At 39.3% G+C, this 17,273-nt stretch overlaps 1 protein-coding gene across 1 annotated transcript in view; it reads left to right on the plus strand.

Annotated features, from left to right (window-relative positions):
- nhlrc2 (NHL repeat containing 2) overlaps positions 1-10,763 on the plus strand; it is a 23,220-nt gene extending 12,457 nt beyond the window's left edge. Inside the window, exons 6-12 of the mRNA XM_037691049.1 lie at positions 384-513; positions 2,011-2,104; positions 3,243-3,474; positions 5,419-5,541; positions 5,639-5,848; positions 6,010-6,223; positions 10,490-10,763. Coding sequence (XP_037546977.1) covers positions 384-513; positions 2,011-2,104; positions 3,243-3,474; positions 5,419-5,541; positions 5,639-5,848; positions 6,010-6,223; positions 10,490-10,752 — 1,266 coding nt within the window. The 3' untranslated portion in view covers positions 10,753-10,763. The remainder of the gene's footprint in view (positions 1-383; positions 514-2,010; positions 2,105-3,242; positions 3,475-5,418; positions 5,542-5,638; positions 5,849-6,009; positions 6,224-10,489) is intronic.
- The last annotated feature ends 6,510 nt before the right edge of the window (positions 10,764-17,273 follow it).

Below are 17,273 nucleotides of genomic sequence, written 5' to 3' on the forward strand. Positions count from 1 at the left end.
AGGTAATTAACTGTCTTATACAGCTGTTGATGAAAGGTAATTAACTGCCTTATACAGCTGTTGATGAAATGTAATCAACTGCCTTATACAGCTGTTGATGAAATGTAATCAACTGCCTTGACAGCTGTTGATGAAATGTAATCAACTGCCTTATACAGCTGTTGATGAAAGGTAATTAACTGCCTTATACAGCTGTTTATGAAAGGTAATTAACTGTCTTATACAGTTGTTGATGAAATGTAATTAACTGCCTTATACAGTTGTTGATGAAATGTAATTAACTGCCTTCACAGCTGTTGATGAAATGTAATTAACTGCCTTATACAGCTGTTGATGACTGCTTTTATATCTAAGCCTGACTGTCTTTTTCGTCTTCGTGTTAGATTGACCTCTCTCAGCGACGAGTATCCACTATAGCTGGCGTTGGCGCTCAAGGGACAGATAATGAGGGCGGGGCCATGGGACCTGAGCAGCCAATCAGCTCTCCCTGGGACGTAATTCTTGGCACTGCCTGTAAGTTTTGTGGCATTATTTTTCTCCTCTGTCACTCACTGCTTGCCGTACTTTGTTGTGCCTTTTTATATTCTCTCTTTGTTTTGCTCTGCTGTCAATAATTCTTAAATCTGTCCAATCTCATATCGTCTAGACTTTGTTGAACTTTGCTATTTTTCGGTTCAGTCTCATGCAGATCAAAAGGACAATGAAAGAGGTGTGTTAGCGTAAGGTGATTACAGTTAGATTAATAATTTGCCTATCATAAAAAGGGGAGGGGCTTACATTTTTAATGTATGAAACCAGGCGCCAGATGTTCTTTTTATGCCAGGTCATGATCCCCCATCTGTCAGATGGTCAGAGAGGAGCTCTGCTCTTTCTTTCTCTTTAAAAAAAAAAAAAATCAGCCATATGTGGATCTTTACAAAACAACTATTCAATGCCACACTGTGAATGTCTCCATGCAGAGGTCGTTTGAAAATGTGTTGCATTATCTCAGTTTCTACACAATATTATCTCTCCCCCTCTCACACAGTGCTCTCTGGCTTTTTATTCTATAAAAATAAATTAAATGTTTTACATAAGAGACCAGACATAGCTGAAGATGTGGAGGAGACTGTGTATACGAGGTGAGTGTAGATGGAGACACCAGGCAACAGGAGAAGAGGACAGTCAACAGAACGTGTTTCTGGATCTGGTCATGGTGTGCAGTTGGCTCGAGATGCAGATGGAGAGGAACTGTTTTTATCTCTTGTGTCACTGGACGCTTTAAACTTTACTTCTTTTACGTATTTCCCACATTCTGCCACAATATTCAATGTTTACTTAGTCCAAATTATTTTTACAACTTCCTCTGACACAGTCACTATACATTTGATGAGTTAGCTAATTGTGTAAATGCTGAGTCAGCATTCAAACTTTTTTTTTTTTTTTTGCCGGGGGGGGGTTACACTTTTTGCACTCTATCATTCGCTACTTCAAGCTTTTAGCTAGTCTTTTGTTACCTTTATCTTCTTGCTAGTTTTTGTGCTATTTTAGCATTTAGCCAGCCTTTGCTTTATTTTAGCTAATATTTTTGCTGTTTTTTTTCCTTTTTATCTTTTAGCTGTATTTTTCTCGGTTTAGCTTCTGCAGCAAATTTTAGCCAAGTCATTCAGTCCTCTGCATTAGGAGTGCACCAATAAATCGGCCCCGATTTCCTTAATTTTGGGTGATCGGTGATTGGCCGATACTTACACGAGAAACCGATTTTACCAATTTTTTGTAGTTTTAACAACAATTGTCTAAACTTCATTTATATTTCAAAGCACTACCTCATGGCCACTTAAAACAAGTTTGTACTGTTTCTAGGATATTGTTCAAAGGTATGTTCTTCAACAAAGTAATATTGGAAAATAGAAGGCTAATTGGGACCTTATAACAGCCGACAGTGTCTCTTATAAAACAAAATCGGCAGGTCAGGCTTTTAATGGGACACATTTCTAAATGGTTGTTTTTGCATTTCTCTTGTGTGTGTAGGTGGTGCTGAAGACAACGTGCTGTGGATAGCCATGGCAGGAACTCACCAGATTTGGGCTTTGTTCCTAGCAGATGGAAAACTGCCCAAAGGAAGGTGAGAGACCTGTGCATATTTACATAATTACAAGACCACTTGGCAGCAGTAGCCTTGAGACTTTTTTAATCATGAAAGGACACAGGTGTATCTTATTTTAGACATATGTACAGGAACTCTGGTGACAAATTTTAGAATGATGTTCAATTCAATTCAAAAATACTTTCATTACAGCATCATTCAGAATCAGCAGCAATGAGGAGCTTGGCAGACTGCTGGGAGGAGTGGCCATCACGCTGGGAGGAGTTCTGCTCTGAATTCGGGCGGTCCTACAGCCCGAGGGAACTGAGAGGCTAGTCGAGTCTGGGTGGACAGATGGGACAGCATCTGCGGCCAGTTTCTTAGGATCCGCTGTGGGATGGACCTTTACAAGTGATCCTTCCAGTCTACAGCCATCAGTATCTGTAACATCTCTTAATGAAATGAGGATAATGAGTTTCAACAACAAATAATTTCCCTCTGGGATTAATAAAGTATTTTTGAATTTTGAATTTGAATTAATCCCAAAGGGAAATTAAATGTTGTTTAACTAATTTTTCTCATTTCATTGAGATGTTATAGACACTGATGGCTGTAGGCAGGAAGGATCTTTTTCAAAGGTCACAGCAGATCTGAAGAAAATGGCTGCAGATGCTGTCCAATCCATCCACCCAGACTCGGCTGGCCTCTTGGTTCTCCTGGGCTGCAGGACTGCCCGAATGCTGGGCTGAACTCCCAGAATGATGGCCACTCCTCCCAGCAGCCCGCCGAGCTCCTCATCGCTGCGGACGGACAGCTGCTGGTGTCGGGGAACAATCCCGGTCCTTCTGCTGTCACGAGCTGCGTTTCCTGCTAGCTCCAGGATCTCAGTGGTCAGGCACTCGAGCACAGCTGGCAGAGAGACGGGAATGCATCCACGGCATCTCCTTTTCAACTCATTTGAGATTTGGGACTGTTGAACAAATGTACAAGCATTATATACAAATGTTTGTAATTGTAACATTATGTACACATGTTCAGTACATTTGTACAAATGTACAGAACAAATGTTTATATTTTGCATCAAATAGATGTGTTTGTAACAATAACAAAAAAGAACCTCAGTTTTGTCGATGTCCATCAGTGTTTATCATAAAGTTCTGCTGTACAACTTTAACAGTGAGTCCAAGGCGGGGACGTGCGTGCGATGGGCCGGCAGCGGCAGCGAGGAGAACCGAAACAACGCCTACCCTCACAAGGCGGGCTTCGCTCAGCCTTCCGGCCTGGCTTCGGCCCTCAAGGAGCCCTGGAGCTGCCTGTTCGTGGCCGACAGTGAAAGCAGCACCGTGCGCACGCTGTCGCTGAAAGACGGAGCCGTCAAGCATCTGGTTGGAGGAGAGAGAGACCCGCTGGTGGGTGCAAATGTGATGGCAGATTGTTGCTACTTACTGGTTTCTATAACAAACCATCCAAAGAGAAAAGAGAGAGAATCTGAGATGGTCTGAATTTTATACTCCTAAAATCATTTACTGTTCATTTTTACTATTCTCTAGTTGTGTGAATGTTCATGAAGCATTCACACTATTGTGATCCATTTTTCTTCCGTACATTTTTCAACACGGTTCTCGTCCTGCAGTTTTCAAGCTATTGCAACAAATCATATCAAAACTTTCAGCCCTTTCAGGACAATCCTGCTATGACTTTTGGTATTGGTGCAACTTTAGCTTTTTGAAATATTTAGCCTTTTCTGCCACTTTTTTCCTCACAGAAAATGAACTGAGTTCATGTTACAACCTTGAAATCTTTGGATCTGTTTACAACCTTTTACTGCTACTTTCATATTTTGTTCTGATTCAGCTTCTTTCAGCTTCCTTGTGCAAATTTAAATATTTTTTCAGCTATTTTCAGCAAATTTCAGCTGTTTTCAGCTGTTTTGTTCTCCTTTTGGATTATTTCTGCTAACTACAACATTTTTGTTTCTTCTAACTTCTTTCTGCTAATTTCAGTTTGTTATGCTTCTTTCAGCTATTTCTGCAAGTTTCAACTTTTTCTGTTATTTCAGCTACTATTTAGCTGTTTTTGAGCTAATTATGGCTTTTTCAGCTAAGTCCACATTTTTTGCACTCATTTCCATGTTTTTCAGCCTAACTCAGCAAAAATGTTCTCTCCATTTCCTTCTTGTAATTTCAGCTACTTTCTGCATTTTTATCGAATTTCAGCTGGTTTTTTTTGCTAATTACAACTTTTTTCAGATAATTTTTATTTTATGTGCTCATTTCTGCTTCTTTCATCCTAATTGCTAAACACCTTCTTTCTGCTTTCTTCTGTTAAGTTAAGCTTGTTCTGCCTTTTTAGAAAAAAAAGCTAATTTCAGCTGTTTTCATATAAATTCAATTTTTTTGTGGTAATTCCTGCTACTTTTAGCCTAATTAACTTCTTTCTGCTAACCTCAGTTTGTGATACTCCTTTCAGCTTTTTTTAGCTAGTTTCAGCTTTTTCTGTTATTTCAGCTGTTTTATGCAAACTTGAGCTTTTTCAACTAATTCCACTTTTTTTAGCTTATTCCAGCTCTTTCCACCTCCTTGTAGGTTAGGCTTCTTTCTGCCTTTTTGCCTTTTTTTTAGATGTTTAATTTAATTTTTTTGGTGCTCATTTTAGCTTGGTTTTTTTGTTTGTTTGTTTGTTTGTTTGTTTAGCCTTTTTTCAAAATGTTCAGCTCATTTCTGCTTGCTGGTATTTAACCTAATTCAACAAATGTGTTCTTTCTGATTTCTTCTGCTAATTTAGGCTTGTTCTTTCATTTCAGCAGCTACATCCCAGAATTTTTTTTAGCTAATTTCAGCTGTTTTTCAGCAAGTTCTTCTGCAATAAGCATTCCACTGCATTTTCGCAGGAAATGCAGTCTCTCTAGTTTTATTTAAATCTGTTTATCAAAGGCACACTTATAATAAAATACACACGTCTTTGTGTATGTAGCCCTTCAGTGACCACAAAGCTTCAGGGTTGGTTTTTCATAAATAGAAAGAATGGATTTAAACCAGACCTTTTTCGTTTACTGCTAAAAATATTTTGGTGTACTTTATTTCCTTTCATCATTAAGATACAGATGTTTTTAAACTTATCACCCATAAAAAGAGATGTAATGAACTGCAAGGTCATACACAGTTTATTCATTTGAAGGGGCAAAAGGCCTGTCAAGTCCACTATTAGACTGTATTTTATAAATATACTGCTGCTCATAGAGTTTTAAGTTCTTTAGCTGATTATCAGCTGGTGGCCTGCAGGCCCTGTTCATCCCATGAACTCCTTTCATCCGGCCCAGGAAGTTGAATTTTGTTTTGTCTTCTTTGAACCAGAACCTTTTTGCTTTCGGGGATGTTGATGGGAAAGGAGTGGACGCCAAGCTGCAGCATCCTCTCGGTGTCGCCTGGGCTCCTGAACAAAAGCTGCTCTATGTGGCAGATTCCTACAACCACAAGGTAAGAACGGTATAAATCTGTTCAGTCCCATGTTCATTTAATGCCACATAAGTGACACGAATGATCTTTGGTAAAATGATTTACCTTTTGTGCTCAGATTAAGACGGTGGATCCAAAAACAAAGCAGTGTGCCACATTAGCAGGGACGGGAGAGGCTGGTGACGCTCTGGGACCAGAACTCAACAAATCTTGCTTCAATGAACCTGGAGGAATCTGTGTCGGCGACGGCGGGAAACTGCTTTACGTGGCCGACACAAACAACCACCAAATCAAAGTTCTGGACCTGGAGTCCAAGACTGTCTCTCTGGTTAGATTTGTGTTTTTTTACTTAAGAGAGTACGTTACATTTCACCCATGTTTATGTAATTATTCTCGACTAAAAGCAAATACTCTGACCGAGTTTGAATAAAATGTGGCTTTCTCCTTTCTCCGCTTTTAACCCAGACATCTAAATCTCTCTCCCGACAGTTCCCCGTCCTCACTGAGTGCACAGACTCTGCACCTGTGAAGCGTCCGGCTGCGACTAAAGTCCCAACGCTTCCTAAATCAGCTGTCAGGAAGAACGCACCGCCAGTGACCGTGTCCGCAGGCCAGACTGTCTGCATGTCGCTCGCCATTTCACTTCCAGAAGGAGCCAAACTCACCAAAGAAGCACCGAGCTGCTGGGCACTGTCAGCCGAAGGTGAGACGAAGTCCACTCAGAATGCATGGAAATGTTTGATTCTCTGTGATCTCAAATCACAAACATGGCTATAAGTCAATCAATTTCACAATTATTAGTTTAAAATGTGGTGTGATAGTAGCTGAGAGTCCTCTCCAACGCATACTGTTGCATTATATCATGTTAGGTTGTGCATCATGTATTTTAAAGGTCCAACAACTGGACGGGTTCTTTTTTTCTGTTGAGACGTTTTGTCCTTCATCCAAAGGACTTCATCAGTCCAAGGAGCCACAACAAACTGAGTCTCACAAGCAGCACGCTCACATAGTGGACCACCAGTTTTATAGTGATCAGATGGTTTCTGGAGTGCTTCCCCATCGACTCCTCTGAGGCAGCCATAGTCAAAATGGTTCAAAACATCAAAGTTCATGCTCAATAATCCAGGTAAAAAAATACAACGAAGTTCAGTCAGGTCATCTGGACAGTTTCTGTGGTTCACTATGTGGGTTTGCTGCTTGTGGAACTCAGTTTGTTTGTGGCTCCATTGACTGATGAAGTCCTTTGGATGAAGGACGAAACATCTCAACACACAAAAAAAAAACCCATCCAGATGACTTGACTGAACTTTGTTGGATTCAAGGATTTAAAAAATATTTTAGTGAAAAACTCTGGCAGGAAAGGCAGCAGGTGATATGCATTCCTTCAAATAATGCTTGGATTTTAATTTGATGCAGGATTTTTAAGTCCTAAGGATCGCTGAACAGTAATTAACCGCAGTCCGGGGACAGAATGGGGTGTGAGGTGATTTTCTGTAGATATCATGTGAGTGACAGTGGTTTGGACCTGAAGTGTTTCCATCCCTCCGAGTGACGCTGCAGGCAGTCAGTCGTATCAGCGGGTTATTTTTAGAACATTTCGATAAGATGACATGCCTCAGTTCACATAAGCAGCTACCAGGCTATGTTACGTGATCCTCCCCGTCCCATTATGCGGAGTCTAGACTCCCGCTGATCAGATCAGCGCCGAGGCAGGAATTTTAATGGATCGAGTTCGAGGTACACGCCAGATCTAAATTGTTTCTTCAGTGGCTTTTTACAAATGGCTTCCATGGGACATGGTGTTCAACATCAGCTTCATTAATCACTGCCAGCATGGATTTTGTCATCCCTCCGGCAGAAAAAACGTCTAGCCGTTTTGTTTGGAGTTAATCTTTTTTTTTTTTTTTTGGAAAGAAGTGAATTTGCTTTTAGAAGTGCACTTTCTGTTTTAGAAAACCAAGTCGTCACCGAACATTTTATGTGATTTAGCGAGGTTGCGTGGGTTTCGGTTGATGTTTCAGAGGACTCCTTTGAGCTTTGTGATGCTCAAGCGTCAGAGTTCAGCAGTAAATCTAAATGTCAGGCTGACGGACTCGTACAAACACTGCTGATCTTTCAGAGTGCAGACGGAAACGAGTCTAAACTGAGCTGATGTTTTTGACTTGCTCAACAAGTTAGCGCAGCACCTGGAACACACCGTAGTTTCCGGCGTATAAGTCGCTCCGGAGTATAAGTTGCATCAGTCAAAAAAAGCATCATGAAGAGGGAAAAACATATAAGTCGCTTCAGCGTATAAAGCCTTATTCACACGGGATTAATTTTACCTAAGGACCACATGTAGTAAATCAATTACTCCCCAATGTCTTTTTGTGAGGTGCATTCGCACGGGATAACCAAAGCCTGAGATTTAGCTGAAATTTACAGACATCTTCCGGATATGATGTTAACGCGCTGCGAGCCGGTCCATATAATGTGCTTAATGTGCAGTCTGGGACGGTCTCAGGCTTTGATGTGGTTTTATGAATCAGCAAAACTGAAGAATGCGCAATATAAAATTGTGTTAATCTACTTGTTGAGGAGGAGGAGGCAGGTCCAACCGGCCGGTTTAAGAGGTAAAAAAAAAACCACATTAAGCTCAGATGGACAGCTGTCACCGGCTGCGTGTGTGAGCGTCCGCTGACCCGCCGGTTGAAATGGACTTGCAACCTGTCCACGGTGTCCCCTGCCTCTCGCACATTGATGGCTGGACATTTGCACCAGCGACTCCTGCTACCCGAAAAGGAAGAAGCGGGTAAATATAATGGATGGATGGATGGATCAGCTGATCACACGCGCGTCTCCGCACCTGCTGTCATCTGCAGTGAATGAAGTAGCAGCATAAAAGCTGTCCCCTACCCGGGGACCATATATTAAATGGATTTTTGGAACAGGGAGATAGAATAGGGGGTTGCTCTGTCCAAACCATGCATTGACCTGGTATTGCAGTATCTCCAGGACCAGTGCACGAGAAAAATGAATAAAAAAAGCCGAAGCAAGCAGCGCGTTCATTTAAAATAGCCTTGTTCTATATTTTTTCCAAATTATTTTGCTTAAACAAAAAAAAAAAAAACCACGTCATTACGTATCAGATCCTGCGCATTTCTGTCCAAATCACAGAGATGCCCATTCGCACTGGATTAGTATTATCACGGGACCTCGGAGTTCATCAAAATATAGTAGGTAATTTGCAGGGGAATTTTTACTTTACAAATTACTGACATGGCCGATTCACACGGGATTAACAACACAGACGATCTCCGTAATTATTACAAATAGCATGTGGTCCCTAGGTAAAACTAATCCCGTGCGAATAGGGCTTAAATTGCATTTATTATGCATCACCGTTGACCCGTCGCATTCATTATGTGTTTATTTAATGGTCAAAACAGCTTCATTTCGCCTGGGCGGTGTGGTGCCATCCATCCACCCATCCATCCATCCATCCCGGACGGAGCTGCTAGCTCTCCAGTGTTCCTTCGCCTACACCAGCTGAGTGAAGCGAGCGCTCATGGGAGGACTCGCTGTTGCAGTTCTTAGAAATTTAAAGCGTCAGTCAAAAATTGCATTATAAATATAAAAAAAAACGTATTTAAGTCGCTTCGGCGTACAAGTCGCAGAACTGACAAATCTATGCAAAAAAACTGCAATTTATACACCGGAAAATCCGGTATTATTGCATATGTGCCGTGCTGTTTTGTGCAAACTGGACCCTGATCATTGTGATAACTGGTGTCACAGCGTAGATTACAGAAGTCCTTTCCTCAGACACATCGGATCGCTCAGGAAGAATTGTTTAATTAAAAATGACCTTCCAGCAAAAATATGGTCCGACTTTGGAATGACCATAAATGCAAGAAAAATTGTGACACCTAATATGAATTAACGTAAATGCAGAAAATGCTACACTGCCTAAAATTCATTACTGTAAATAAAAAATGTAAATTAACTTTTTTCTTAAAATTATTACCGTAAATGTGAGAATAAAATGCATAGTTTACAACAAAAATTACCATAAATATGGAAAAATGTGCAAGTTTGATATTAATTTTTTTACAGCATGTCAACATACTAAATTAGTATGTCGAAGCATGTTTTTTATTGTGATTTTTTTGTAGATGGTTTTTCACTACAGTTTAGAGCATTCTAAAATAAAAGTCAAAATAACTGAAAGGATTTATGGTGGCACTGATAAACAAAAAAAAAGACATTTTCCTTTAAATGTTCCTGATCAGTCAAGTGTAAGTAGTGTCTGCTACCATGAAAAGTGCACGATTACATAATTACCTGTGTGTGTTTGTCTGTTAGCAAAATATCTCATAAACCACTGGATGGATTTTATTGAAACTCTCAGGAAGGAATCACTACATGTGCAGCTGATTAATATTTAAAATCTACCTGATTCAACATGGCCGCCACAGCAAATCAACCTTAGCAAATACATAGATAGCTATAGCTCAACCAGTTTAACTGATATTGAGCTAAATTTTGGTGTGATAGTAGCTGAGAATCATCCTCATCACAAACTCACCTCAAAGTCTGTGTAAGGTTTTTACTTGCAACATGTTGAGCTTGAAGCATTTCATTATCTACATTTTGAGACTAGTCTGAGGAAGAAAAATGTCAATAAAATGTGCCAAAGTGATCAATGCCATGTGAACTGAGCAGAAGTCCTTTCCTAAGCAGCAAAGGTAGCTATTTATTAAACTTCTAAGCAATTTGCTGAAGATTTTAGCTGTATGTTTTGAATCTGACCCATCCCTTTGTGGAAGAATCTAAAACTTGCTTCAGTACGGCTCCAATATCCAGAATTATTTTACGACCTGTCGTCAAAAATGAAAAAGAACATATAAAATTGTGAAATTATTTAAGAATCCTTGTGTTGCTTTCAGAGGACCTTAGTGTGCCTCTTTTGTTTTCACCTGTTCCCCAGGTAACGAGTGGCTGCTGGGCGAGCAGGTGATGACGGGAGAAATCGTGGATGTGTCGCAGCCTCTCCGCATCTCAGCCAAACTCCCACCTGTCCTGAACGGGTCGGACGGAAACCTCAGCTTGGCGTTAAACACTTGGGTGTATTACTGCACGGAGGGCGGGAACACGTGCATGATGAAAGCAGCCTCGTTTACTCTTCCTCTTCACATAAACAGCTGTCCTGGAGCCGGAGAGGTCACGGTGACATTAACTCACGCCTTCTAGAAACCAGCAGCAGCCTCAGAGTTCACATGCTACTTCTAATTTCTAACTCTTTAAACCCAAGTCCTGTTTGGTTTATAGCTTCGAAAGAAGATGATTTGTTTCTGCGAGCGTTGTTGCTTTTAAACGGCGCCCATTTCAAATAAACCTGAAGCGCCATTTATTATTTCAGACTCCGACGCTCTGGTTAAAAATCACAAATGCAGTACGGATGCTTTGTGCTCGCAGCTGTTTGGAGTATTTTATTAAGATGAGGGAATAATAACTTAACGTGTGGATTTAATAGTGGTTTGTGTGACAAAGTCTTCTAAACTAGTGTCAATATTAGTGTTGGGGATGGGCATTTGACGTGACGGCGCTTGTTGAATTTGTTAGGTAATTACTGTATTTTTCGCTGTATAAGTCGCACCTTTTTGCATAAATTTGCAAATCTTGCGACTTATACGCTGAAGTGACTAATATACGGTTTTTCACATATTTTTAACCCAATTTTTGGCTGAGATCTGATGATTTCATTCATTCAGACATGGAAAATATTGAACACTACCATTTTCAACCACTAGAGGGCGAAGCAACGTATTTATGTTTTTTTCCACTTTATTAGACATGTTTGGACTGATGCGACTTATACGGCTGTGCAACGTGTACGGCGGCAAGTACGGTAAATGATTTTTCTTTGAATGTTCAACACCCCTGAGTCCTGCAGCTGAAAAAGTCTGAAGAATCTGAGGCTGCGTGTTACAGAGATGTTTGCAGCTGCCAGGAATCTTTTTTTATTATTATCTTTATCAGGCCAATCAGTCAGTGTGGAGATGTATGATCCTGTTATGGCAGTAAAGCTGAGCTCACCTTCAACCATAGTTTCCACTTTATAATCCTTTCAAAATAAACTAGAATGACAGAAATGTGCTAGGAGTGCTGGGGGGGGTGGGGTGGGGGGGGGTCGGAAATGGACGGGTGACGGGTGTTCTGTTGTGAAGATCACCCCAAGCCCACTCCTAGATATTGATTATTAAAAAGTAAAGACAGCTGTGCCGATCAAAACAAATCTTTTAATTTATTAATTAAAACTAAACTTTGAATGTTCGAAAATCACCTCTTCTATCGGTAATAGTAATAAATATTTGATAGATGGAAAGGTTCCCCAAACAGTCTTTGCACAAGTCTAAAGTCGTAGTTCAGTTATTTTGAAGTGAGGTTCTATAGAAAGGTTATGAATAAATACAGTAGTCCCTCGTTTATCACGGGGTTTAGGGGACCACGCCCCCCACGATAAGTGAAAACCCGTCAAGTAGGGATACAGTAGTCTAAGTTCAAGTTTCACGCCCAAACTCCCGCCTTCTGTGTACTTTTAATTTAAATACTGCAATATTTTAAATAAACAATCCATGCTGCATGGATTGTTTATTTAAAATATTACAGTATTTAAATTGTAGAGAAGAGAAGTGTAGCGGGACAGCAAAGGGTTAACCCTTCACACAGCAGCAGCACGGAGCAGAAATGTACTTCTTGATCAATTACACTGTAACAAATAATTGAACATAGAAGTTCTAAAATAATTGAAAATAACTTTTAACACTTTCATATTTTGTGATCATGACGACAATTTTACGATGTGACATACTTTGGATTTTAAGTTGGAAGACAAAAATTGATCGGTGTATCTGGACAGAAAAGGGTTAACCCTTCAAGAAGCTGCTGCAGCACGGAGGAGAAATGTGGGCGTGGCAGAGAGCGGCGATCATGACAGGCTGCAGAGGGAGCTTCTCCCTGCACCTGTGGGCTGCACACAGGTGCTAAATCGTTTAAAATAATTTATTTTAAATAAACAATTTTTCGCATGGCTCATCCATCAATCAGCCAGTTGTGTGTCTTGTCCACTCTTACTTTGAAAAACCACGAAAAAGCGAATCCGCGAAATTAGAACTGCGAAGTATCGAGAAACTACTGTAATACCTATTGTAGATGGATCATCAGTTCAGTTAGACTTAATCCTTGTTCTTCAGTTATAGGTGTTGGTGATAGATTCTCTGTCGTTTATTATGTTTTTTTAATAGAAGTTGTTTTTAAAGTTAAAGAAGATGAAGTAAAGTCAGAAGCCTTGAATCAACTTCCTGTTTCCAGGTGAATAAATTTCACAGACGTGGACATTTACATTGAGATCTCGACATTTTGCCACAACACCCAAGAAGTAATTATTGAATCAGTTTGTGAAACGGTCCTCACCACACTATCTGATCTCTTTCTTTCATTTCCACGACTAACGTCACAAAAGAAGCGGAAATGAAACGAGCTAATTTACTCCAGTCCAGATAGAATTTGGTCCTTGACTTTGAAAGTGGCTCTTTAGAATGCTAATACTGAGAAATGACGATTTCGCTCGTAAAAAATAATAATAAATCAGTCTTCCAAGAAGATTACTGCACTCGAAAAAAAATCCTAAATATTCAGCTTTTTATTCAGCTCAGTGCAGAGGAAGGGTTATGAAGTGGAGAAAGGCGGACATTAGGTTAAAGAGAAGTAATCTATGCAGAGACTCAGATTGCAATCCAAAATATTAAGTATTTGTGGGTTTAGATGTATTTTATATTTTTCAGGTGTATGTTATATCAACGCTTCTGAGCACTTTACATAAAAGGTTCTGTGGATGATGATGCTTTTAATAATTGTTCCCGAGCCGTTTCGATTCAGACCATTCAACATTATCCACGTCGTGAATAAAGTGCCTGTTTAATCAGTCCGCTCACTGTGTGCCAATATATTCAGATGAACAAAGTCCCATTGAAATCTGCCCCGCGGGGGGGGTGGGGGGGTCCACTGGGTCACAGTTCTGTTGTGGAATATAATTCGATCATGTCCAAGCTGCTGTTGTCGTCTAATAAAGTAATTGTGCTCGTCAGGCGGTTGTTATTTAGTTCAAGTCACTCAAGTGCCTTGGAAAAAGGGGGCATTTGGCGTGGGGGGTGGGGGGGTGGTGTACGGATTTGTGCAAACCGATGACACTTACATTTATCTGGTTACAGTGTTTCATAACGAGAGAAAGGCTCGACTCCCACCTCGGAGGTTGTTTTTGGTGGGTTTGTCTACTGATAAATGGAGACATTTCAAGTGTTTCATATTTCAACTTTTAACTCTAAAGCAGGAGCAATAATTTCTGGCATTAAACTACCGTAACTCCATACCATGACATTTCTGCCGCCATGCTTTTACACTTGTGATTTTTCTCTCAGAAATGCTGCCTTTGTTTTGCACCAAACTTCTTGTCTTTTCCCAGTTTTGCTCAAAATTTCTAACAATCCACAATTTTGGAGGATTTTTGACGACGATTCACTTTTAAAACGAAAAGAATCAAAGCGTCGTCTTCAAGATTCAAACTTATTTTCAGTCTGATTTGTTACGATTGCTACGACGAAGAATTGACACCAGATATGCTTAAAATGTTCTCTTAGTACGAGCAAAAACAAATGTTCCTGTCAGTCTGGTTTTATCTTACTAGTTTCAAATTATAAGTGTAAAGACTTTGACTCTTCTTTGTGAGGAAGGAACATTAATCCTGTGGAAGTCGTTTTAAAGTCTTTTTACACCGAAGAAACAATAAATGACAACTTGATGATGCGTTCAAGTGCTTCACCTTTATGAATGAAGGGCGTTTAAAGACAGTTAAATGTGTTGCGTCCTTCTTTAAGTGCATTTTATGATAAAGAAAGTCTGAAGAAATTTTATTGTGACTATAATAATCTCTTTCAAAATATTAAATATTAACAGTGGGAGTGGAAAAACGACAATTACTTAAAGAGTCAAATGGATTAACTGTGTTTGGCCCCGTGGCGCCTTCCTCATCAGCTTCCTCACTTTTCTGACAGCATCATTAACCCTGTGTGATTTTAGCTGCTGTCATCTCTGCAACACACACACACAATCTCCATCTGACACAACACCATGAAATGCACGCAGACATTTAAAGGAATAAAAAAAACGTTTGAAGGCTTCTACAAGTGGTGGCTCATACAATAATTTCCTAGAATAATAATTTTTTTTAATCAGATAAGCACTTTCATGAGTAAATTGCTCCTTTTAGCAGCACAAAAGCAGCTTTTAAAAAGAACTTAAACCTCTTTTTATGTCTCATAATCTGTGAAGATGCTGATTTTTAGCTGAATTAGCAGCTTTTAAAAGGTGACATTGACAGGATATTTGGTGAAGTAGTTTTGATGAAGGAGAAAATCCATTCAAAGGAGTTTAATTGTAGATAAATGTGTTTGTTTTTCTCTTCATTGTGGCTTGAAGCGCTTTATTTAAAATCGTATCTTTGTTTTTCTCTTCATTGTGGCTTGAAGCGCTTTATTTAAAATCGTATCGCTGCAGGAAACCAAACCCTTCTGGATTTCACCGTGTGTGATTCAAAGACAGAATGCAAAATTTTAAAAAAGCAGGAGCTTCGTTTTGTTTTGAAAATGTGATGGCTGAACCAGTGGGCCTCCCTCTGCTGAGGCTCGGTCTACAAATAGGACTGTGCCACTTCAGCTGATGAACTTTGACCTTTGACTCTGCCTGCGTTCACATGAGGTCGAGCTGAACCGGCTCGACTTTTCTTTCCTCCAGCACAAACGTACGTGGGACGTATTTGCTGTTCTGTGGTCGAGGGCACTTGAGTGAAAGTAGGCAAGCAGCTGAACATCATCATTAAATGTTCAGCTACAACGAAAAAGGCTAAAATGTTTTCAAGTGTTACTTTGAATATATTGAAAAATAGAAGGCTGTAGAGCTTTTTTTTGTTTGTTTTTGTCTTTTTTTACATTTCTAGAAATGGCTTGAGGAAATGCACTTTTTGTCCAAAATAGTGCTGAATGGTGAGTGACTGAAAAAAATAGCTGAATATGCTCAAACTGAGTTAGTAAATCTAAACAAAACTGTAGCTAAAAGCTAAAAGAAGCTTAATGCTAAAGCAGCAAAACACTAATTCAAATAGTCAAACTCTAGCTTAAAGTACTGAAAGACTATACAGCCAAAATCAAAAAGTAGCTATATAGCAGCTATCATTTGTAATTAGTTTTAGTTACTTTCGGTAGTTTTATCTATTTTTAGTTTAGATTAGCTAAAATATTTTGATACTTTTAGCTAAAAGCAAAAATTAGCAGAGCAATAGAAAAAAGCAAAAAATGGCAGAACATTAGCTAAAAGCTAAAGGCAGCAAAACTGTAGCTTAGAGTTAAAATGCAAAACAATTGTAAAAAGCTTAAAGTAGCAGGATGGTGGCTAACAGCTAAAAGTAGAAGAAAGATTGCTAAAATGAAAAAGTAATAAAACAGTAGCTAAAAAAATACCAGAACAATAGCTAGAAACTATAAATTGTAGAGCAGTTACTAATGGCTAAACATAATAACAAATGTAATAACAGCTAGAATGTAAAAGAGCTGAACTTTAGCAAAAAAAAAAAAAAAAAAAAAAAAAAGCTAAAAGTAGCTGTATGGTGTTTAAAAGCTAAAAGTAGCTAAATGTTAGCTAAAAGGAACAGAACATTAGCTATTAGCCAAAAGAGCAAATTATAAAATTAAAAGCAGCATAAAATGACAAAAATAATGTCAATAAGTTGATTCAGATTATGAAAGAAGTCAACGATTCATTTCTAAGTGGAATAGTTTTAATAAAGTCAAATATTTAAAAAGTCTAAAGGTTACAAAAACCTAAAATCACAGCAGTCATCTGAATGAGCTGAAAGTTTTGACGCATGCTAAAACAGCACAAATATATATAAATAAAAGAAAAACAAACTAAAGAAAACAGCTTAGTTTTATTTACCATATCTTCGTTGTGATAAAATCAAAAAAGCCCATCTTAACACTAAAGAACTCAACATCTTTTTGTTTCTTCAAAGGTTTGAGCTATGAGAAGAAGCACGAGCAGAAATAAGAAGACGGGCATGTAGCAGCTTCCATGTAGCTCCTAACAGGTTGCTGAAATCAGTTTCGTCATTTCTTCAAATTAAAAACTGTAAAATCCTGACTCGGTGAAGCCACAGGGTCACATCTGTAACCATCCAGATGTGAGGCTTCACAGCTTCAGAGACGAACTGCTCATTTAGTTTGAGCCGTCCGTGTGTTGCAACCGAGAGAAGTAAAGTCGCTTCATCTTCCTGCACACCGAAGGAGATCTGCAAGCAAAGGGGGAACTCGCAACAGAAGATCTGTCCCGACTGTATCACTCCAAGACTCTAAGGACGTAACGGAGGCTCGTTTATGCTGGATGTGTGAATGGAGGCAGGAATCTAGCTGCTCTGATTCAATGAGTGCAGAATGTCTGCGTCCACTATTTGTTTTAGATGTCTGCTATTATAGGTTTATATTATTTAATGTTTATAAAACACTTTTTTTCAGTTCATTCCAGGAAAACGCACCTGTTTTTTTTTTTTTTACAAACTCAACATATTCAACTTTTTAAAACAACCTTTTGAGTTTAAGGGTCATAAATCACCCTTAGATTGTGTGTGTGTGTGTGTGTGTGTGTGTGTGTGTGTGTGTGTGTGT

This window comes from Nematolebias whitei, chromosome 17 (genome assembly GCF_014905685.2).
Source record: "Nematolebias whitei isolate Nwh7 chromosome 17, NemWhi1, whole genome shotgun sequence".
NCBI classification, from domain to species: domain Eukaryota; kingdom Metazoa; phylum Chordata; class Actinopteri; order Cyprinodontiformes; family Rivulidae; genus Nematolebias; species Nematolebias whitei.